The sequence below is a fragment of the Mirounga leonina genome, unplaced genomic scaffold (assembly GCF_011800145.1).
Source record: "Mirounga leonina isolate KUSES-001 unplaced genomic scaffold, KU_Mleo_1.0 Mir_151, whole genome shotgun sequence".
NCBI lineage: Eukaryota > Metazoa > Chordata > Mammalia > Carnivora > Phocidae > Mirounga > Mirounga leonina.
This window is the reverse complement of record NW_023270377.1, coordinates 3,160,249-3,177,230: the sequence shown is the minus strand read 5'-3', so window position 1 is coordinate 3,177,230 and position 16,982 is coordinate 3,160,249. Positions and strand designations below refer to the sequence as shown.

Genomic DNA, 16,982 nt, shown 5'->3' with positions numbered 1-16,982 from the left:
CGCGTGTGTGCGTGTGCCTGCATGCATGCGTGTGCGTGTCTGTGCACGCGCGTCTGCATGCGCGCACCTGTGCGTGCGCGTGCCTGCGCGCCTGTGCCTGTGTGCGCGTGCCTGCGCGTGTGCCTGTGCGCGCGTGTGCCTGTGTGTGCGCGCGCGTGCTGTGGGACAAGGAAACCGGGCATCCAGACGAGTGACTGAACTCATGGCCAGCTGACGCCCCCCCGGCCCCCTCGCAGCTATTCTGTGGGTTCACCTGTGGCTCACGGCCGGGGAGGAATTGCACTGCGGTCAAGGGCAGAGCGAGCACGTGGCGGCAGGTGAGCCTCCGATGGATGCCCAGGTGCAGGCGCGCAGGGCGTGTGGGAGAGGCGCATGCTGGAGCCCAGGACACGCAGGCAGGAGGGTGGGGTCCGGCCTGCTGCTGCCGCTGCTGTGGTGACATCCAGCGGGACGGAGGGCCAGGACCAACCGGGGATGCCTGCTGGGCACCTGCCGTCCGTGCTGTGGGTGAGCTCCAAGTCCTCCTCCACCTGGGACAGTCGGATTCACGGTTACTTCTGGGCGTCTGTGTGGCTCATCCATTTTCAGGGGAGCCCGCTGGGACCCTCGGGGCCGCCTTGGAACAAGTAACCGTAATTGCACCCCCTCCCCAACTGAGCACTGTTAACGTGCTTCACGGGAACTCACGTGTTGAATCCTTGGATTAAATTTAAGCCCGTTTTGTAGAGGAGGACACTGAGCCCCGAGTGGGAGGCAGCCTCCCTGGAGCAAGAAGCTGCCAGGTGGTCCTGATACTTTCTAAAGTGACCTTGGGCCAGCTTTAACTTTTCCCTCTTAAATTGCTTGGTGTTTGTGTGCAAATGAAGTGGGAACCAAAAGCAGATGGAGAGGTGGTGGCCGGGAGCCCCAGAGGGCGAGCCCGTCTCCCCCCGACGGTGGACGGAGCCCCCCCACACCACCACGCAGACCCTGGACCACGAGCTTTGCGACCCGGGAACCTTGCGAGGCCTGTCGGTTTGGGGGACCCCACCCAAGGCAGGCCTCTTTTCTCCAAAGCGCCGTGCTCCTGCTTCCCCCCGAGGACACCTGCCCACGGTCTGGGCCTGAGCCCGCAAGTCTGGCCGCATCCATGAGCTTCCTTGTTGCCTGGGTTGTCTTTGTGCCGCAACAACACCGTTGAGTATTTACCATCCGGCCCCTTACGGGAGGGGTTGCCGACTCCTGGCCTCTGTCCCTGACTCCGGCAGCAGGGCTGGCCAGGGCGAGGGCTGCACACCAGCCTCTCTCGAGTCTGCCCCCCACCAGCCACCCCCCAGCCCCGCACTCTCCGCCGCCCTCCGCCCCTGCACTACCCACCCCCCGCGTGTTTGGAGAGAGGCGCATCGCCCCGCACTAGCACGGTCTTGGCAAACACTGAAGACGTTACAGCTTGGAGTAGGGTCTCCCACTGTGGAGACTGGGAGTCCAGAATCAGCGGGTCAGCAGGGCCCGGCTCCCTGCAGAAGCTCCAGGACAGACTCCCTTCTCTGCCCTTCCAGCCACGGGGGCTCCCGCCATCCTGAGCCTGTGGCTGCATCACTCCAGGCGGCGGCCCCGTCCTCACACGGCCCTCTGTGTCCGTCTCAGGTCTCATGAGGATGCTTGACATTGGCTTTAGGACCCATCTCGATTATCCAGGGTGATCTTCTCATCTGGAGATCTTTACCCTAATTACATGTGCAAGGACCCTTTCCCCAAATGAGTTCGCATTCACAGGGTCCAGGAGCGAGGGTGGGAGTTTGGGGAGCCACCATTCAGCCCGCTCTAGCTAAGTTGGGAAACCTCATCTGCTAACGGAGTGGAACCCCCCCACCCAGACCCTAAAAGAGAGCACGGAGCTGGCAGAAGGGGCGCTGCATACTTGCAGGGGAGCGGCCTCCCCCGCAGCCACCCAGGGAGCCCCGGGCCCAGGCACACGCTTCACTTCTGAATGCAGCACGAGCAAGGGGCCTCCCTCCCTGCTCCGCCCCGCGGCCCACAGCACAGCCAGCTGCCCCCCGTCCTCCCAGCCCCCGCCTCCGTGGACACTCTCCGGTGCCTGTCCTTACTTCACCTAGGAGCAGACATAGCGCTCCCTGCCCCATCAAGGCCAGAGAACCCTTGTGCAAGTAAAGCTCCAGTTCCACCAGTTCAGTTCAGGGAAGGGAGACGGGGGAGGGGGAGAGGGGTGCCCGGGGGCAGAGCGGCCAGTGCCAGACGGCCCAGGGCCCAGCCTGCGCTGACACAGCAGAAAGCTTCGGGAACAACGGCTGTGCGTGTGACCTCACCAAGCAGTAACTTGGGGGCCCAAGCACAAGACAACCCCACACCTGTGGGCGCCCCGTGGCTATAACGGTTAAGCCTGCAAAGCACCCACTCCATGCTGGCCTCTCCAGGGCTAATACTACTGCTCACAGCTCAGACAGAGCCCCGAGGCTGCATCCCTGGCTCTGGGGAGGGCTTCCTTGGGAATCAAACAGGCAGCAGAGACGAGAGTCGGCCTGGTCGCCAAGGGGTGACCAGGGGAAGAGTTTCCTGCCCCCTCTGAGTGGGACTTTTCCCAGGCTGTTCTCCATCCAGTCTCTCACTCAGAGCGAAGGTTCGAGTCCACAGGGCTTTGCTGGGAGGCAGGTGCCCTGCATCTTCAGGAGATATGGGAGCCCATGCCCACAGCTCCCCATGGCCTCAAATAAGAGGTGATTTTTTTCATATTTAATTCCCTATGCTATCTATAAATTTCAGTATTTGGAAGAATTCTCCTGAGTCTCTTTTTCTAGCAGATGGTCATTCCTGAGACATCCTTCCTGGAAGCTGAATACAGACAGGGCAGGGACCAGTGACCCTGGCGCTCACTTCCTTCTAACCAAGAGCAAGAGAAGTTGGTGGTTTTGTTATGACTCCGGGTGGATATTAGAGTTAGCATTTAAAATGTCTCCAGAGTCGGGACACCTGGGTGGCTCAGTCGGTTGGGCATATGACTCTGGATTTCAGCTCGGGTCATGATCTCAGGGTTGTGGGATTGAGCCCCGCATCGGGCTCCATGCTGAGTGCGGAGCCTGCTTAGGATTCTCTCCCTCCCTCTGCCCCTCCCCACCCCCGCTCACTTGCTCTCTTTAAAAAAAAACTTAAAATTTCTCCAGAGTTATATTCTCCAACAGTCTTCTTTATCAGGGAAAAGAGGAAAAGCTTCCTGAGGAGCTGAATGCACGGGTCTCCCGAAGATCCCTCAGAGTTTCATGTGAGTCTGGAGTGGGCAGCGGGAGGCACTCTGCTCAGATCACCTTGCATCTGACACATTGCGGTCCAGGCCCAGACACCCACAGCACGCCCGGCTCCCGGCAGGTGGCTGGGGAAGTATGCAGCCTCGCAGGCGGTCCCCGGCGCATCAGGCCTCAAGCCAACCCCGGGTCAGGGTTCTTCCACCGCAGCGAGATAGTGAGCCACGATTTCTGGAGGTCTCGGCAGCACGGCGTGGAAGCGTCCACTTCACAGGGGGCCGGATAACCCCCCCCCAAAGACAGGATAGGACTCTTGTGTGCTTGCTTTCTGATCCCCAGGTGCCTGGCATCCGGCACGTGGGCCAGCCAAGTGAACTTTACACGTGCCCACGAAGCTCATAGCACCAAAGTTGCTTTTGCACAGGATTATTATGACCTATGAGCTGTCTTTGTGTTTTGTTGGGAAGAAAACAGAAAATGTAGACAAGCTAAGGCAACAAGAATGTCAGCATCAGCTCTCAACCAGCAAGCCTGTCCATCGCTCCGGACATCCCTCCATATATTTGCTTTCAACTTAAAACTCCTGCAGGTGCATTCCCTGGCAAGGAGGTGAAACCCACTCCAGATGTTGCCCCCCCCCCCCAGCTATGGCTTCTCAGGAAACAGTCGGCTCCAGAAAGTAGGGTTTTACCCTCTCTTGCTGCCTAGATTCCCCTGCAGACGCCTCCAGCGAACTCCACCCAGAGACAGCTTCGCAGGTAGGTAAACAAGACAAGTCCCCTCAGACCGCCCAAGTACTTCCACACCTGCAGCTCAGCGGTGTCTAGGCTCAGAACCCCAAGGCAACGGTCATGCTGCAGAAAGTAGCATTTGACTACATCCCTGCAAAAACTTATAACAGACTGTGATGATCAACTTTATGTATCAGCTTGGCTAGGTCATGGTGCCCTCATGTTTGACCAAACACCAGTCTAGATGTTGCTGTGACAATAGTTTTTAGGTGTGATTAACAACTACAGTTAGCAGCCTTTGAGTAAAGCAGATTCTCCTCTGTAATGTGGGTGGGCCTCGTCCAATCAGGTGAAGGCCGTAAGCGAGAAAGGTCTCCCAAGAGGGAATTCTGCCCCAGGACTGCCTTCCAACTCCAGCTGCAACATCATCTCTTCCCTGCGTCCCCAGCCTGTCATCTTGCCTTGTAGATTTCAGACTTGCCAGCCCCACAATCCCGTGAGCCAGTTCCTTAAATCTCTACACACACACAGACACACATATGCTATTAGTGCCATTTCTCTGGAGAAAACTGACTCATGCACAGTTCCCACATAAGAGCTGTGTCTAATATTTCCCACACTGAACTCAGGAACCAGTTGGATGGGAGTCACGTGCAAGCGTTGGAGAACACCATTTCCATTAACCACAAATGTGATGCCAAGTTCCCAGAGCCACTGCCTCTCGGGGCAGGAAGATGCTCCCAGCATTGCTCATCTCTCACTAACACTTGATCTCAGCTCTTGGGAACTTCACTTCCCACATGACACATACTTGGGAAACGGCTTTCTAACTTAAAGATGAGTCCTTTAAATTGTTCTCAAGAATTTGGATTTTTAGTGGGCAGAAGACATGAACGGACATTTCTCCAAAGAAGACATACGCATGGCCAACAGACACATGAAAAAATGCTCCATATCACTGGGCATCAGGGAAATCCAAATCAAAACCTCAATGAGATACCACCTCACACCAGTCAGAATGGCTAAAATTAACAAGTCAGGAAACAACAGATGTTGGCGGGGATGCAGAGAAAGGGGAACCCTCCTCCACTGTTGGTGGGAATGCAACCTGGTGCAGCCACTCTGGAAAACAGTATGGAGGTTCCTCAAAAAGTTGAAAATAGAGCTACCCTATGACCCAGCAATTGCACTACTGGGTATTTACCCCAAAGATACAAATGTAGGGATCCGAAGGGGCACCTGCTCCCCAATGTTCATAGCAGCAATGTCCACAATAGCCAAACTATGGAAAGAGCCTAGATGTCCATCAACAGATGAATGGATAAAGAAGGCATGGTATATACACACACACACACACACACACACACACACACACACACTGGAATATTATACAGCCATCAAAAAGGATGAAATCTTACCAGTTACAACCACATGGATGGAACTAGAGGGTATCATGCTAAGCGAAATAAGTCAGTCAGAGATAGAGAAATACCCTATGATCTCACTCATACGTGGAGCTTAAACAAAACACATGAATATAGGGGAAGAGAAGGAAAAATAAAATAAGATAAAAACAGGGACGCCTGGGTGGCTCAGTCGGTTAAGCATCTGCCTTCGGCTCAGGTCATGATCCCAGGGTCCTGGGATCGAGCCCCGCATCGGGCTCCCTGCTCCGCGGGGAGCCTGCTTCTCCCTCTGCCTCTGTCTCTCTCTCTCATGAATAAATAAATAAAATCTTTAAAAAAAAAAAAAAGATAAAAACAGAGAGGGAGGCAAACCATAAGAGCCTCTTAACTACAGGGAACAAACTGAGGGTTGCTGGAAGGGAGGGGGATGGGGAGAATGGGGTAACTGGGGGATGGGCATTAAGGAGGGCACTTAATGGAATGAGTGCTGGGTGTTGTATGCAACTGATGAATCACTGACCTCTACCTCTGAAACTAATATTACACTCTAGGTGGGTTAAATTGATTGTAAGTAAAAAAAAAAAAAATTTAAGCGTTTGGATTTTCCTTCTACGTCAGAAGGAGCTTTGCCGCTGACCGAAGGCCCCACTCGCCACGGTCACTCTGCTGCTAGGACTCTGGTGACTCCCAGGCCCCGGTGGCCGCCTCTTTCCTGTCAGACTGTCTTTCTGGGCCTCCAGAAGGATCCCATATTCGAAACACACAGGCCAAAGTCACAAGGACTAGTTTCTTCTAGAAATAAGCACCAGAAAGTAGTATTTCATCAGTCGCTCTTCACACAGAGCACAGCATCCGTTTCCTGGGGCCGTCACCCAGTGACACAAGCAAGTGGGTGAGGACAACTGAAATTTCCTCTCTCACAGCTCAGGAGGCCGGAAGCCCAGGTTCAAGATGTCAGCAGTGCCAGTTCCTTCTGGAAGCTCTGAGGGAGAAGCCATGTCATCCTCCCCCCCAGCTCCTGGTGGCCACTGCCAGTCCTTGGCTGTGGCCACGTCACTCCCATCTCTAACTCTGTCTTCACAGCACCTTCCCCTGACGTGTCTGAGGGTCTGTCCTCTTCCTATAAGGACCCAACTGACTGCATTCAGGGCCCACCTTCCTCCAGCATGACCTCATCTTAATTTGATTACATCTGCAAAGACCCTATTTCCAAATAAGGTCACATTCTGAGGTTCCTGGTGGACATGAATTTTGGAGGGACACTATTCAACCCATTGCACCATCACGGTCTAAAAACCAAACCCAAAAACAGCCACCCATCATCATGCTACCTGCTGAGTCTGCCTGGAGACCCACCTTGTTGAGGGTAAAAGCTCAAAGGTCTCAAAAGCATCCAGTTCACTCCAAAAGTGCGGTCCTCTTAATCATGCTAACGTGAAGAACAGGGGTGGTTGAGCCCCTCATGAAGGTCTCTTCAATGTGGGGCTCCTTTAATGTCAAGGAGCGGAATCCACTCAAACCGGCCCAAGTGAGATAGAGAGTGTTGAGACTCATGGCACTTTCCTTCAGGACAGTGGGAGCCCAAGACCCAGCCTCAGGAAGGGCAGGGCCGGGAGAGGCTCTGTGGCAGCCATGCCCTTGTGACCTCTCTGAGGTGTCCCTCATGACCGTGAACCGCTCAGCAGACTTTTCAGCAGGCGGCCCCCAGCGGCCTCTCCAGCCCGTCCTGACTGTCCCTGCAATGGCCATAGCTCATGGTTCCAGACACAAAGAGACAGCGTGCGCAGGGCCACGTGCATCCCAGGCCCTGGCCGACCTGGGGGGGCTGCCGGATCCAGATGAGAAGCATCCCACTCGACTAGCAGGGGGAGCAGGTCTTTTGATCCCGCACATGGGTCACTGCGACCTCAAGAAACCAGACAAGGGTCTGAGGGCCTCCCTCTATGATGCGCTCACCCCTACAGTGAGTCATCTTCCTGCTGGAAATACAGGGGCAGCCCCCTGCCGCCCAGGGGCCCAATCCAGCCGCGGTCTGGTTTTGTAGAAGTCCCTACAGGTGCCCAGCCGTCAACGGTCCCTTCGGGGTGGCCTGTGGCTGCAGCAGGGACTGCGGCCCGCAGAGCTGATAAGGTTGGCCAACCCCCAACAGACAAGTGTGCCAGGGCGGGGGGCGGGGGAGGGCCAGGACAGTGGAGGGCTTGGAACGCTTGTGCACAGGGTGGTTCAAGGACGGGGGGCCGGTGGGAGCGAGGCCGTCACCTGCTGGCGGACCCCCACAGTGGCAAGGCGCCAACGCCACGCTGAGACAGAGCTACTTAGCTGATAAGGGAGGATTCTCTATCCCCCACACACGTGCACGCACATGCACACACATGCACACGCACTCACACACCCACACGTACACGTGCACACGCATGCATACATATGTGTAAGCGCACACACACACGCTCCCACGGTGATGGCCAGGAAGCCTCCCAGGGCTCCCATGATCTCCGTTTCTCTTGCCCCAGGGGGCCCTGGGACTGTGCACACATCTGTGGGGACCACCCAGGGGACCCCCCTCCAGATAGGACCACACCCCACGACAGCGTCCTGCATCACCATCACCCCAACTAGGAGCGCCGGGAGCTCTTGAGCATGGCTGCCCCAGGAATTCCAGTGTCCTTACCCCACAGCCCAGGGTAGAAGCTCCCCACCTGCCCTCCACCCCCATGCTCCTTACGCTGCCCCCTCATCTGTGCCCCCAGACCCCCAATCATCCCAGGAGCCCACAGAACCTTCATTGCTAGGAATGGGCAGCCGTGGGGCAAGGGAGAAGCGTGTGGGACCGGTCCCCTGAGGAGTCAGGTGCGCCCTGAAGCTTTCGCTAGAAGTCTGACAGAGGCAAGAAGTGGGGGCTGTCCCCCCACATTCATCTGAGGGGAGCCACCAGGAGGCCTCTTCCCCAGGAGGGGCTCCTTAACACTGCACACAACAGCACGTACATAACCTTCATGCCCTCTGTAATTCAGAATACGAGTGAGTTGGGTTCTCAAGTCCCAGTTAGGTGGCAGAATGTTATGCAGCTATTTTAAATGGCATCAATCCACAGGGTTTTTTTTAACAACTCAAGGGCATGACTGTTGAATGAAAGCAATGAGATTCAAAATGTGGACATCCAGGGAATGTACCCAGAAAATGTGCGGGGAGATAGCCCACTAGAAGGAGATATATCACATGTGCTGAATGACTGGCTTCCTCCTCATTACTGGTGCTTTTTTTCCCCGCGTTTTTCCATATGCGCTAAATTCTTCCCCAATGTATATAAATCGCTTTTATAATACAAAACAAATTTGTTTATTATTGTATAATAAAAATTATAATAAAAATTAATGCATTTGTTTTATAACAGTAACAAACTTGCTAGTTCTGCACATCAATCGTGAAGACCGTGGAAGGCCTAGGAGAAAGCACGGTGCGCGTCACAGAAACAGGACGAGGCTGGTCTGCGTGTCACCCGGCGGGGACTGAGGGCAGCGAAGCCGGGCCGGGCCGGGCGCTCCTGCTACCTTTGCCGTCCGCCCAAGGGCCAGTGTGAAGAAGGAAGGCTAATGTGTTTTAAAACCACTCAACCCAAATGCAATTATATAACCCAGGAAGGGACAAATCACGTCGCTGATGAGTTTTTTTAAAAAATAGAAGAAAAAACGCGGAGGCTCTGTCCTGATGCCGCCCTGGGAGGGAGGGGAGGCGGAGAGGGGGGCATCTGGGGGGCGGGCTGCTTCCTCCTCGGGTTATAAAAGGGGCGAGCTGGCTCTGCCTGGGTCACCACAGCACGCTCACCAACGCTGCCGCCGCCCTCGTGGGGACCCGCAGTGAGTAGCTCTCGCGCCGTTTCTCTGTGCTCCTTCCTGGCCACTCTCCTCCCTGGTGGGCTGGGTGGGGGCTCCCTGCAGCCAGGGGTTGGTGCGTCTGAGGGACACCAGACTGCCCAGAGGCCCCCATGCTCAAGCGTGGTCCGTGGGGGAGACAAAAGGCGAAGTTGTCCCATGCAACTGCTCTGGGAATGCAGACTGGGAGGCCCAAAGGGCCGGCGGCAAAAATCTCCAGTGGGCTGGGAAGCAGGTCCTACAATGCCAACCACCTGGCGTGGGTCCCGCCCAGAGGGACAAGAAACAGCCCAGCCGGTCTGGATGGATCTCTCTGTTACTCTGCTTCATGGGGGCACCTCCATTTCCTCCAGATTGGGGGTCTCCACCCCACCCGGTGCGTGACACCCCAACAGGCCTCTAAAATGGAAAGAGGTGTGCATTTTAAATTGCCTTCCATGGGGCTCGGACAGGCTGGAAAGTCAAGGTCAGCAGAGGGGGTCCTCCCTGAAACAGACAGGGCTCCCAGGCATCTTCCAAGTGCCAAGGGTATGGGCCCCTGCGGGCTGGGTACCAGGTCAGCCTGATGGATGCTGCTTAGGCAGGTCAGCGCCTCTACTCCGGCAGGGTGAACGAGGACTTTCCGGGTGCCCCTGCTGCCTACAGCCCTCTAGTCCTGCCATGCCGCATGGGTGGCAGGGGGTCCCACCTGCTGGAGACACAGCAGATGGCATCTGGGCTCATGATGAGGGTGAGTGCGCTTGGTAAGGACAGAGGACTGACTCCCCTGCATCTCCCGGCCGCTGCCCACCCTGTGGGGGTATCGGGAGGTCCTGGGCTGAGTGAGGGAAAGAAGCCTCAACGGGGGTCGTAGCCCATGAGCCTGCGGCAGGCATGACACACCCCAGCCCCGGCCATGTCTGAGGCTGGCATATCACCCCTACACCTCTCCAGCGACCCTGGGCGCCTGGGGACGAGCTCCCCACAGCCTGCTCACCTCTGCCCTCCCTGCCCGGGCGCACAGCACACACAGTGGTACAGAGAGCGCCCGTCCCTCTGGTGCCCTAACAGACAGACAGACAGACCGACCAGGGCCGTTCCAAGACAGTCCACCTCCCTGCGCCCACCACATGTACACCTCCGGATCCTCCCCAGGACAGAGGGTCGGCGCAAACGTGTCTGAGCCCGTCAGAGGCTGACACGCACGCGATGGCCTCACACAACGCTCACCGGACAGAGGAGAGAACGAGGTCCCAGGGAGGGCGACGGGCTTTGCGAAGAGCCGGGTTTGCCTGCTAGATCGGCGCCCAGGACCACTCGGGCACAGATCAGAGTGCACAGGGAAGTGTGGCTGCACACACGCACTCACATGTCACGCACGCCCACGCACACACCACGCTCACATTATCTCGGGCGGCCACCCTGGTGAGCACGCAGCCTCGCGTGTACGTGACATTGCTCCTGTCCTTCCGCCCCAGGTTGTGCCCTCCCGTGTGGGATCCCACCTCAAGCGGGGCCCGAGCGAGGAGCCGGGGGATGAAACCTTTGCTGGCCTGGCTCCTGTGCCTGCTCCTGCTGGGCCTGGCCCTGAAGGGGGCTGCCAGCCAAGCCCACCAGCATTCCATGGAGATCCGCAGTGAGTGCCCGGACCCCGGGCCTCAGCCTCCCTCGCCCGCCCCCACCCCTCCACCCCCAGGTACCGGGCCGGGGCCTGGCCACCTCCCAACCAGGGGTACCGGCCTTGCTAAGTGCCTCAGCTCCGGGAGGGGTGTGGCCTGCCGTTCGCCAGGCCTTTCCACAGGGTGGCCCTGTCACCAGCTCCCCGGCGCCCCTGCCCCTGAGCCGCACACAGTGGAGGGGGTCACTTCCTGCCCCCGGGGTGGCCTGGGCCGAGAACCTGGGGGTGGGGCGAGGGGAGGAAGGGGTTGCTGGTGAGCTTGAATTCCCATTCCCCAACGCTCCCCCCTACCCAGCAGTGGCCTCGCCACCCACTCTGGGTGTCCCTGCTGTGCAGGTGGGTCCCAGCATGGCCTGGGCAGGTGCGCAGGGGTGAGCTGGGGGCCCCTGTGGGGAGCGCTGTGCGCGTGCACTGGGCCCTGCCACCCGTGGGAGCGAGCACACGGTGCACAGAGTCAGGAGACGCACCGCCCACACCCACGCCCGGCTCTTGCTCTTTCCTCCCCAGCCCCTGACATCAATCCTGCCTGGTACACGGGCCGCAGAATCAGGCCCGTGGGCCGCTTCGGCCGGAGGAGAGCAGCCCTGGGGGACGTGGCGAAGCCGAGATTCTGGCGCCAGCCGGCCTGCTTCCCCCTGCGAGGAGGCACCCAGCCCGCCCAGGATGGGTGACAGCCCAGCCCATGGAGGAATAATACCAGGAGCCAACCCCCAGCCTCCCCGCCTCCACGGGCTACTTCCCCCTCGATCCTAATAAAAGCAGCTGGCCTTGCTGCGGTGCGTCTTTGTGGTGGCCACGTGGGAGTTGTTCGTCCTCATGGCATGTTAGCCTGGAAGGACACTGAGAGCCCAGCGGCCCAGAGGTGCCATGACTTGCCCGAGGGCACCCCGCACTGAGTAGGGGAGTGGGGCCTTCCAGGGTCACCTGCAGCCCATCATACCCTCCACCCAGGCCGCTCTGAGTGGCTGCCCATGCTGCACACTGCACCACCCCGTGCAGGAGGCCCCGGGGGAGGGCAGCACAGCCCCTCAGCCTGACCTGTCCCTCTCCAAGCCCAGTCTCTTTTACCTCTCTTAGCACTCGGAGGAGAAAGAGAAGCGTGAGCTGCTTGTTTCTAATCAATAGCAGGAGACATGAACCTTAAATGAACGACAGTGTTTCCCTTTACCACCTGTTTCAAACTGTGCCAAGATGTCCCTGTGTCCTGCCTCCGACCAGGCAACTGAGCCCAGCCCTTAACTCTGAGACTCAATTTCCACATCTGAACACCCAGGAGAGTAACACCCGCCTCGTTCCACAGCTCAGGCAGGCACAGCACCTGCTTGCGGGCCAACACGGTGTGTGTGTTCAGCGTAGACCCCTTCCCCAAGGCCCACTCCAACACAGAGTACGGGAAGGAGGGCGGTAGGGACAGGCTTATCCAGTTACTTCCACACCCAAAGCATGCGGGCCTCTGCCTGCACTGTTTGCAGGGTCTCAGGAGCCCACCCTGACGACGGGACTTCTGTCGGTCCACACTCAGGAGTCCCCAGAGCAGGCCTGCAGGACCCCAGACCCCAGCTGTCCCTGCTCCAGTTCAAGGAAGGGGAGTCCATCAAGAGGAAGCAGAGCTGCCCCACCTCCCCAGCCCCAGGGAGGCCCCAGGGGGGGCGGAGGTCAGCTCCTCCCAGGGAAGAGCCCCCGCTACATGGGCACCTGCCCAGGGTGGAGTGAGCACGGGGACAGGAGGGGCCAGGACCCTGCCCAGGGCAGGCAGGTGCTGGCCCAGGCCTGGAAGAGCGAGCAGCCAGGAAAACAGTCTGGCACGTCCTCAGAACTTACACATAGAGTCGCCATATGGCCCATAGCACTCCCAGCTCCGTCCCCGAAGGAAGTGAGAACAGGTGTTCAAACAAATATTTATACAGAAATGTTCACAGCGGCACAATTCACCATAGACAGAAAGGTAGAAACACCAAATACCCAGCAACAGCTGAACAGATAAACCAAACCTGGTCCAGCCACACCACGGATTATGATTCAGCCATTAAAAAGGACTGAATTGGGCTGAATGCTCCAGCGTGGGTCCTTGAAAACGTGATGCTAAGTGGGAAAAGCCAGACACAGAAGCCCATACACTGCATGACCAGATCTATATGAAATGTGCAGAAAAGAGACATTGCTGGTTGTCAGGGTAACTGCTTAATGGTGGGGATGAAAATGCCTTGGAACCGGACTCAGGTGGCGGTTGCAGAACACTATAAATGGGCTTACGCCACTGAATTGCACGCTTTTTTAGAAAAGAGTTCACAGCTCAGGGTGAGGCTCAGACAGGGCAACACAGCGACGTGAGGATGGGCAGCCCCAGGATGCTAGTTCATCTGTGCCCCGGACAGATGAAGAGGCGGGGGTTTATGTGTCCTACAACTTACCATGAAACTTTCAAACACACAGGAAAGTTCAAAAAGTAGTCTGATGAGCATCCACGTACTTGCCACTTAGACTGAACAATTATTACCGAGTTTCTCTCTCTCCCCCCCTTCCCATTTGGAAGTAAGTTATGGACACCATGACATCTCCCCTAGATGTTCCCACGTGTTCCTCCTCAAAATAAGGACAGTCTCCTGCATAACCATAAAATTATTGTGCTTAAATCATTTTCGACTAATTCCATAATATCATCTAGTTTCTAGTCTATATTCAAAAATCCACAAGTATGGCCGGAAAGTCTTGGCTTTCTTTCTTTCTTTCTTTCTTTCTTTCTTTCTTTCTTTCTTTCTTTCTTTCTTTCTTTCTTTCTTTCTTTCTTTCTTTCTTTCTTTCCTTTCTTTTTCTTTCTTTATTTCTTTTCTTTCTTTCTTTCTCTTTCTTTCTTTCTTCTTTTCTTTCTTTCTTTCTTCCTTTCTTCCTTCCTTTCTTCCTTTCTCTTTCTTTCTTTCTTCCTTCCTTCCTTCCTTTCTTTCTTTCTTTTTTCTTTCTTTCTTTCTCTTTCTTTTTGAAACCAGGTTGCAATCTAAATTCACTGTTGCTGTTAGGTATTGCTCATTAGTCCCTGATCTTTTTTTGTCGTGACGTTGACTTTTACAAGAGCCCAGACACAGTATCCTGTAGAATGATCCAGTGTGTGATGTGTGGATTGTTCACCTGGATTGTTCACTTTGTTCCTGCAGCCAGCACCTGCCTGTGGATTGTTCACTTTGTTCCTGTTCTGTCCCCGCATTTCCTGTGGTCTGAGAGGGAGATCCAGGGCCTCAGCTGGATTTGGTTACTCACTGGGGACACAAGGGCTCTGTGTCCCTTCTATTGCACCTCATCCGATGGACAGTCCGGGCCCCGCTCTGGCAGATGCTGGGCCTGGCCCTCCCATAGAGGTAGATCTCGACTCTAAGGGGCCTTCCTGTGGCTCACTGTGTGCTTGAGGCAGGAGCCGGTCTACCCAGAGCCCCCAGCCAGTCATTTAAGCACCCACTGAACACCCCTGTCACACAAAGGAGATTCTCCAATTCCTTCCACATTTATTAGCTGGATTCTTCTAAAGGAGGTCCCACCCACCTCTCTCTCTCTGTTCAACACCGACAAATAATTTTGGATGCTCAGATTGTCCTCGATTTGGCCAGTGGGAGCCCCGGGAAGAGGATAAAATTTTTTTAAGCAGGCTCCACACCCAGCATGGAGCCCAACGCAGGGCCTGAATTCACAACCGTGAGATCAAGACCTGAGGTGAGATCAAGAGTCGGACGCGGACAGCTCAATGGACTGAGCCACCCAAGAGCCCCAGGAATAAATTTTAAAAGAAGAAGAATGGATCCCTGAGTTGGGCCCTCTGGGCTGTTAAAAAACAAAATTCAAACATTTGAAGATCTAATTGGCTTTATTAAGTGACTCATGAATGGGGCAGCATCCAGTCTAGCCAGTAGAGAGATGCTCTGCCAAGGTGCAGAAAAGGAAAGCTTTCTAAATGTAGAGAGAAGGCTCCCTTTTTTCAAGGAATTCATTAATGTTGTTTAGGCAAGGTCGCCCTTGTAAAGGGGAAGGGGTCTTTCAGAAGAGTGCCTCCAGGAAATTCCAGTGTGGCAGGTTAAAGGTTACATTCCAGAGGGGCTTGAAACTGAAGTTGGGTTAAGTATTAAATCTGGCTTTAGTGATGCCTTAACTCCAGTGACTTCTTGGGCCTTGTGGTTTTCTTTCTGACTGTGCGAAGGGGACTCCTCCAGGGTGGCTGGAGGAGACCCCTCCCACAGAAACAGAAGACAAGGAAGGGGTACGGTCGCAGGCAGGTCAGCAGGGTTCCTCCGAGGGGCCACTTCTGAATCCTCAGAGCCTCCTGCCCCCACCACCTACACACGTGCACACACACACCCCCAGCTCCAGAGAGGAGCCAGGTCCAAACTCAGGCTGAGCAGGGCTGGAGCAGCTTCCCAGGCGGCAGGCAGGACAGGGGGCTCCCAGGCTGGCCTTCCTCGGGACCTGAGGCCAGTGCGGACCTGGAAGTGGTATTCCCAGGAGTCTTCGTGGGGAACACATCGCTTTGCATGCTCCACACCCACTGCCCCCCCATCACAGGTTTCGGGATGGAGCTGAGGTGGGCAAAGCATGGCACAGAAAACCTTCCATAAACACCTGTCAGTTGTGGTGAAGGCTGGTTTTGGGGACTGCCTTTCCTTTAGACCTCGGGGGAAGGACCAATTTCTATCCTCTTGTTGGACACACATTTGTTGAGCACCTGGCTTGTGTCAGATGTTGCCAGGCACCGAGCACCCCACAGAAGGAAGAACAGAACCTCTGCCCTCGGGGACATTCCCCACCTTGCCAGAATATTAGATTCACCGGGGAGGGCTCAAAACGCCCAGAGCCCAGGGCCCAAGCTGCACGGTAGACGGATGGAACGACAGCCTGTGGTGGGCAAGGGGCGCTGGAGGCGGAGGCTTCCAGATGATTCCGAAGCAGGGTTGAGCCACTTGCCTGGTGGGGCAGAGGAGAGGATGAGGAGCAATCACATCCCGGGAGATGGGGAACCTGAGCTCCAGAAGCACAACGCACCCCATCCAGTCTAGGGGCACAGTGGAAGGATGCCTGGTGGAAATCCGTCCAAGGATATGTTTTAATAATAAATTCTAGCACAGTGATACTGACTTGACAAAACGGGAGGGAAATAGGCATAGATATGTGGGCATCCCACACGCATGATCCTTATTTCCCTACTTGCCGTGGCATCAATCAACTTGTCGGAAATTTCTCCGAAAGCCTGGCATTTAGCAGAGAGAATGCGGGGCCCCTTGAGCAGCGGGGTTTGCCCTGAGCGATGCTGGAGCGCCATCTAGTGGCCAGGGACACACCAGTGTCCAAGGTTGGTCCCACCAGGTGCGCACAGAGGGGGTCCCCAGCCCTGCTGCAGCGGGGAGGTGGCGGGGAAAGTGCAAGACACAGCCTGGCACCCCAGGGACTCACCTCCACATACTTCATCTACGTGGGAATAATCACATGAAACACCGTGCAACTTGACTACAGTCAGAAACCGGTGAAATTGTTTAAGAAACATAATAGCGTGAGTGGAAATCTGGGCAGCAGGCTCTCTCGGACGCTTTTATCTCTGTACTTATCCTTTAGCTTTTCTTGACGATCATGACAAGAGAAGCCTTGTGAAATCTGCATTTGCCTGGAAAGACACACGAGAAGCTGCTTGAGAATATGCATCAGGAAGGTCTGGATCCGTGGGGCACCTGGGCTGTCCCCACCTCCTCAGGGCCTGGGTGCAACCTCCTTCCATGAGGTTGGAATGCAGGAGGTCCCAGGCCTGCTGGATGAGGGAGGGACCAGGGGCCAGAACAAAGGAGGGAGGCTTGCGGGGAGCCCTGACCTTTGGCGGGATTCAGCCACGCTGAGACAACCTCAGCTAGATGGGTCCTAGCCAATGCCGGGGTGTGTCCTGGTCAGTCCTGGGCTCCCCATCCACTGGGCCCCAGCCAAAGGTCCAGGTCCGTGGCTGGGATGATGGGCCCATGCAGGGTGGACACAAGCAGAGAACCAGTCCAGAGGAACCCCTAGAAATGCTGGCACACCCTTCATGGGTGTCCAGAGTTCAGCGTCATCGTGAAAGGATGCTT

At 56.1% G+C, this 16,982-nt stretch overlaps 1 protein-coding gene across 1 annotated transcript; it reads left to right on the top strand.

Moving 5' to 3' along the window:
• The first annotated feature begins 9,452 nt into the window (after positions 1-9,452).
• On the top strand, positions 9,453-11,570 carry PRLH (prolactin releasing hormone). The gene is made up of 2 exons (XM_035008324.1): positions 9,453-10,857; positions 11,407-11,570. Exons 1-2 carry the CDS (start codon positions 10,758-10,760, stop codon positions 11,568-11,570), a joined length of 264 nt encoding a protein of 87 aa, XP_034864215.1. The 5' UTR covers positions 9,453-10,757.
• The last annotated feature ends 5,412 nt before the right edge of the window (positions 11,571-16,982 follow it).

Coding starts and splice junctions, on each gene's coding strand:
- PRLH (XM_035008324.1), top strand. CDS start 10,758: ATGAAACCTTTGCTGGCCTGGCTCCTGTGCCTGCTCCTGCTGGGCCTG. Junction 10,858..11,406: donor GCATTCCATGGAGATCCGCA/GTGAGTGCCCGG, acceptor TTTCCTCCCCAG/CCCCTGACATCAATCCTGCC.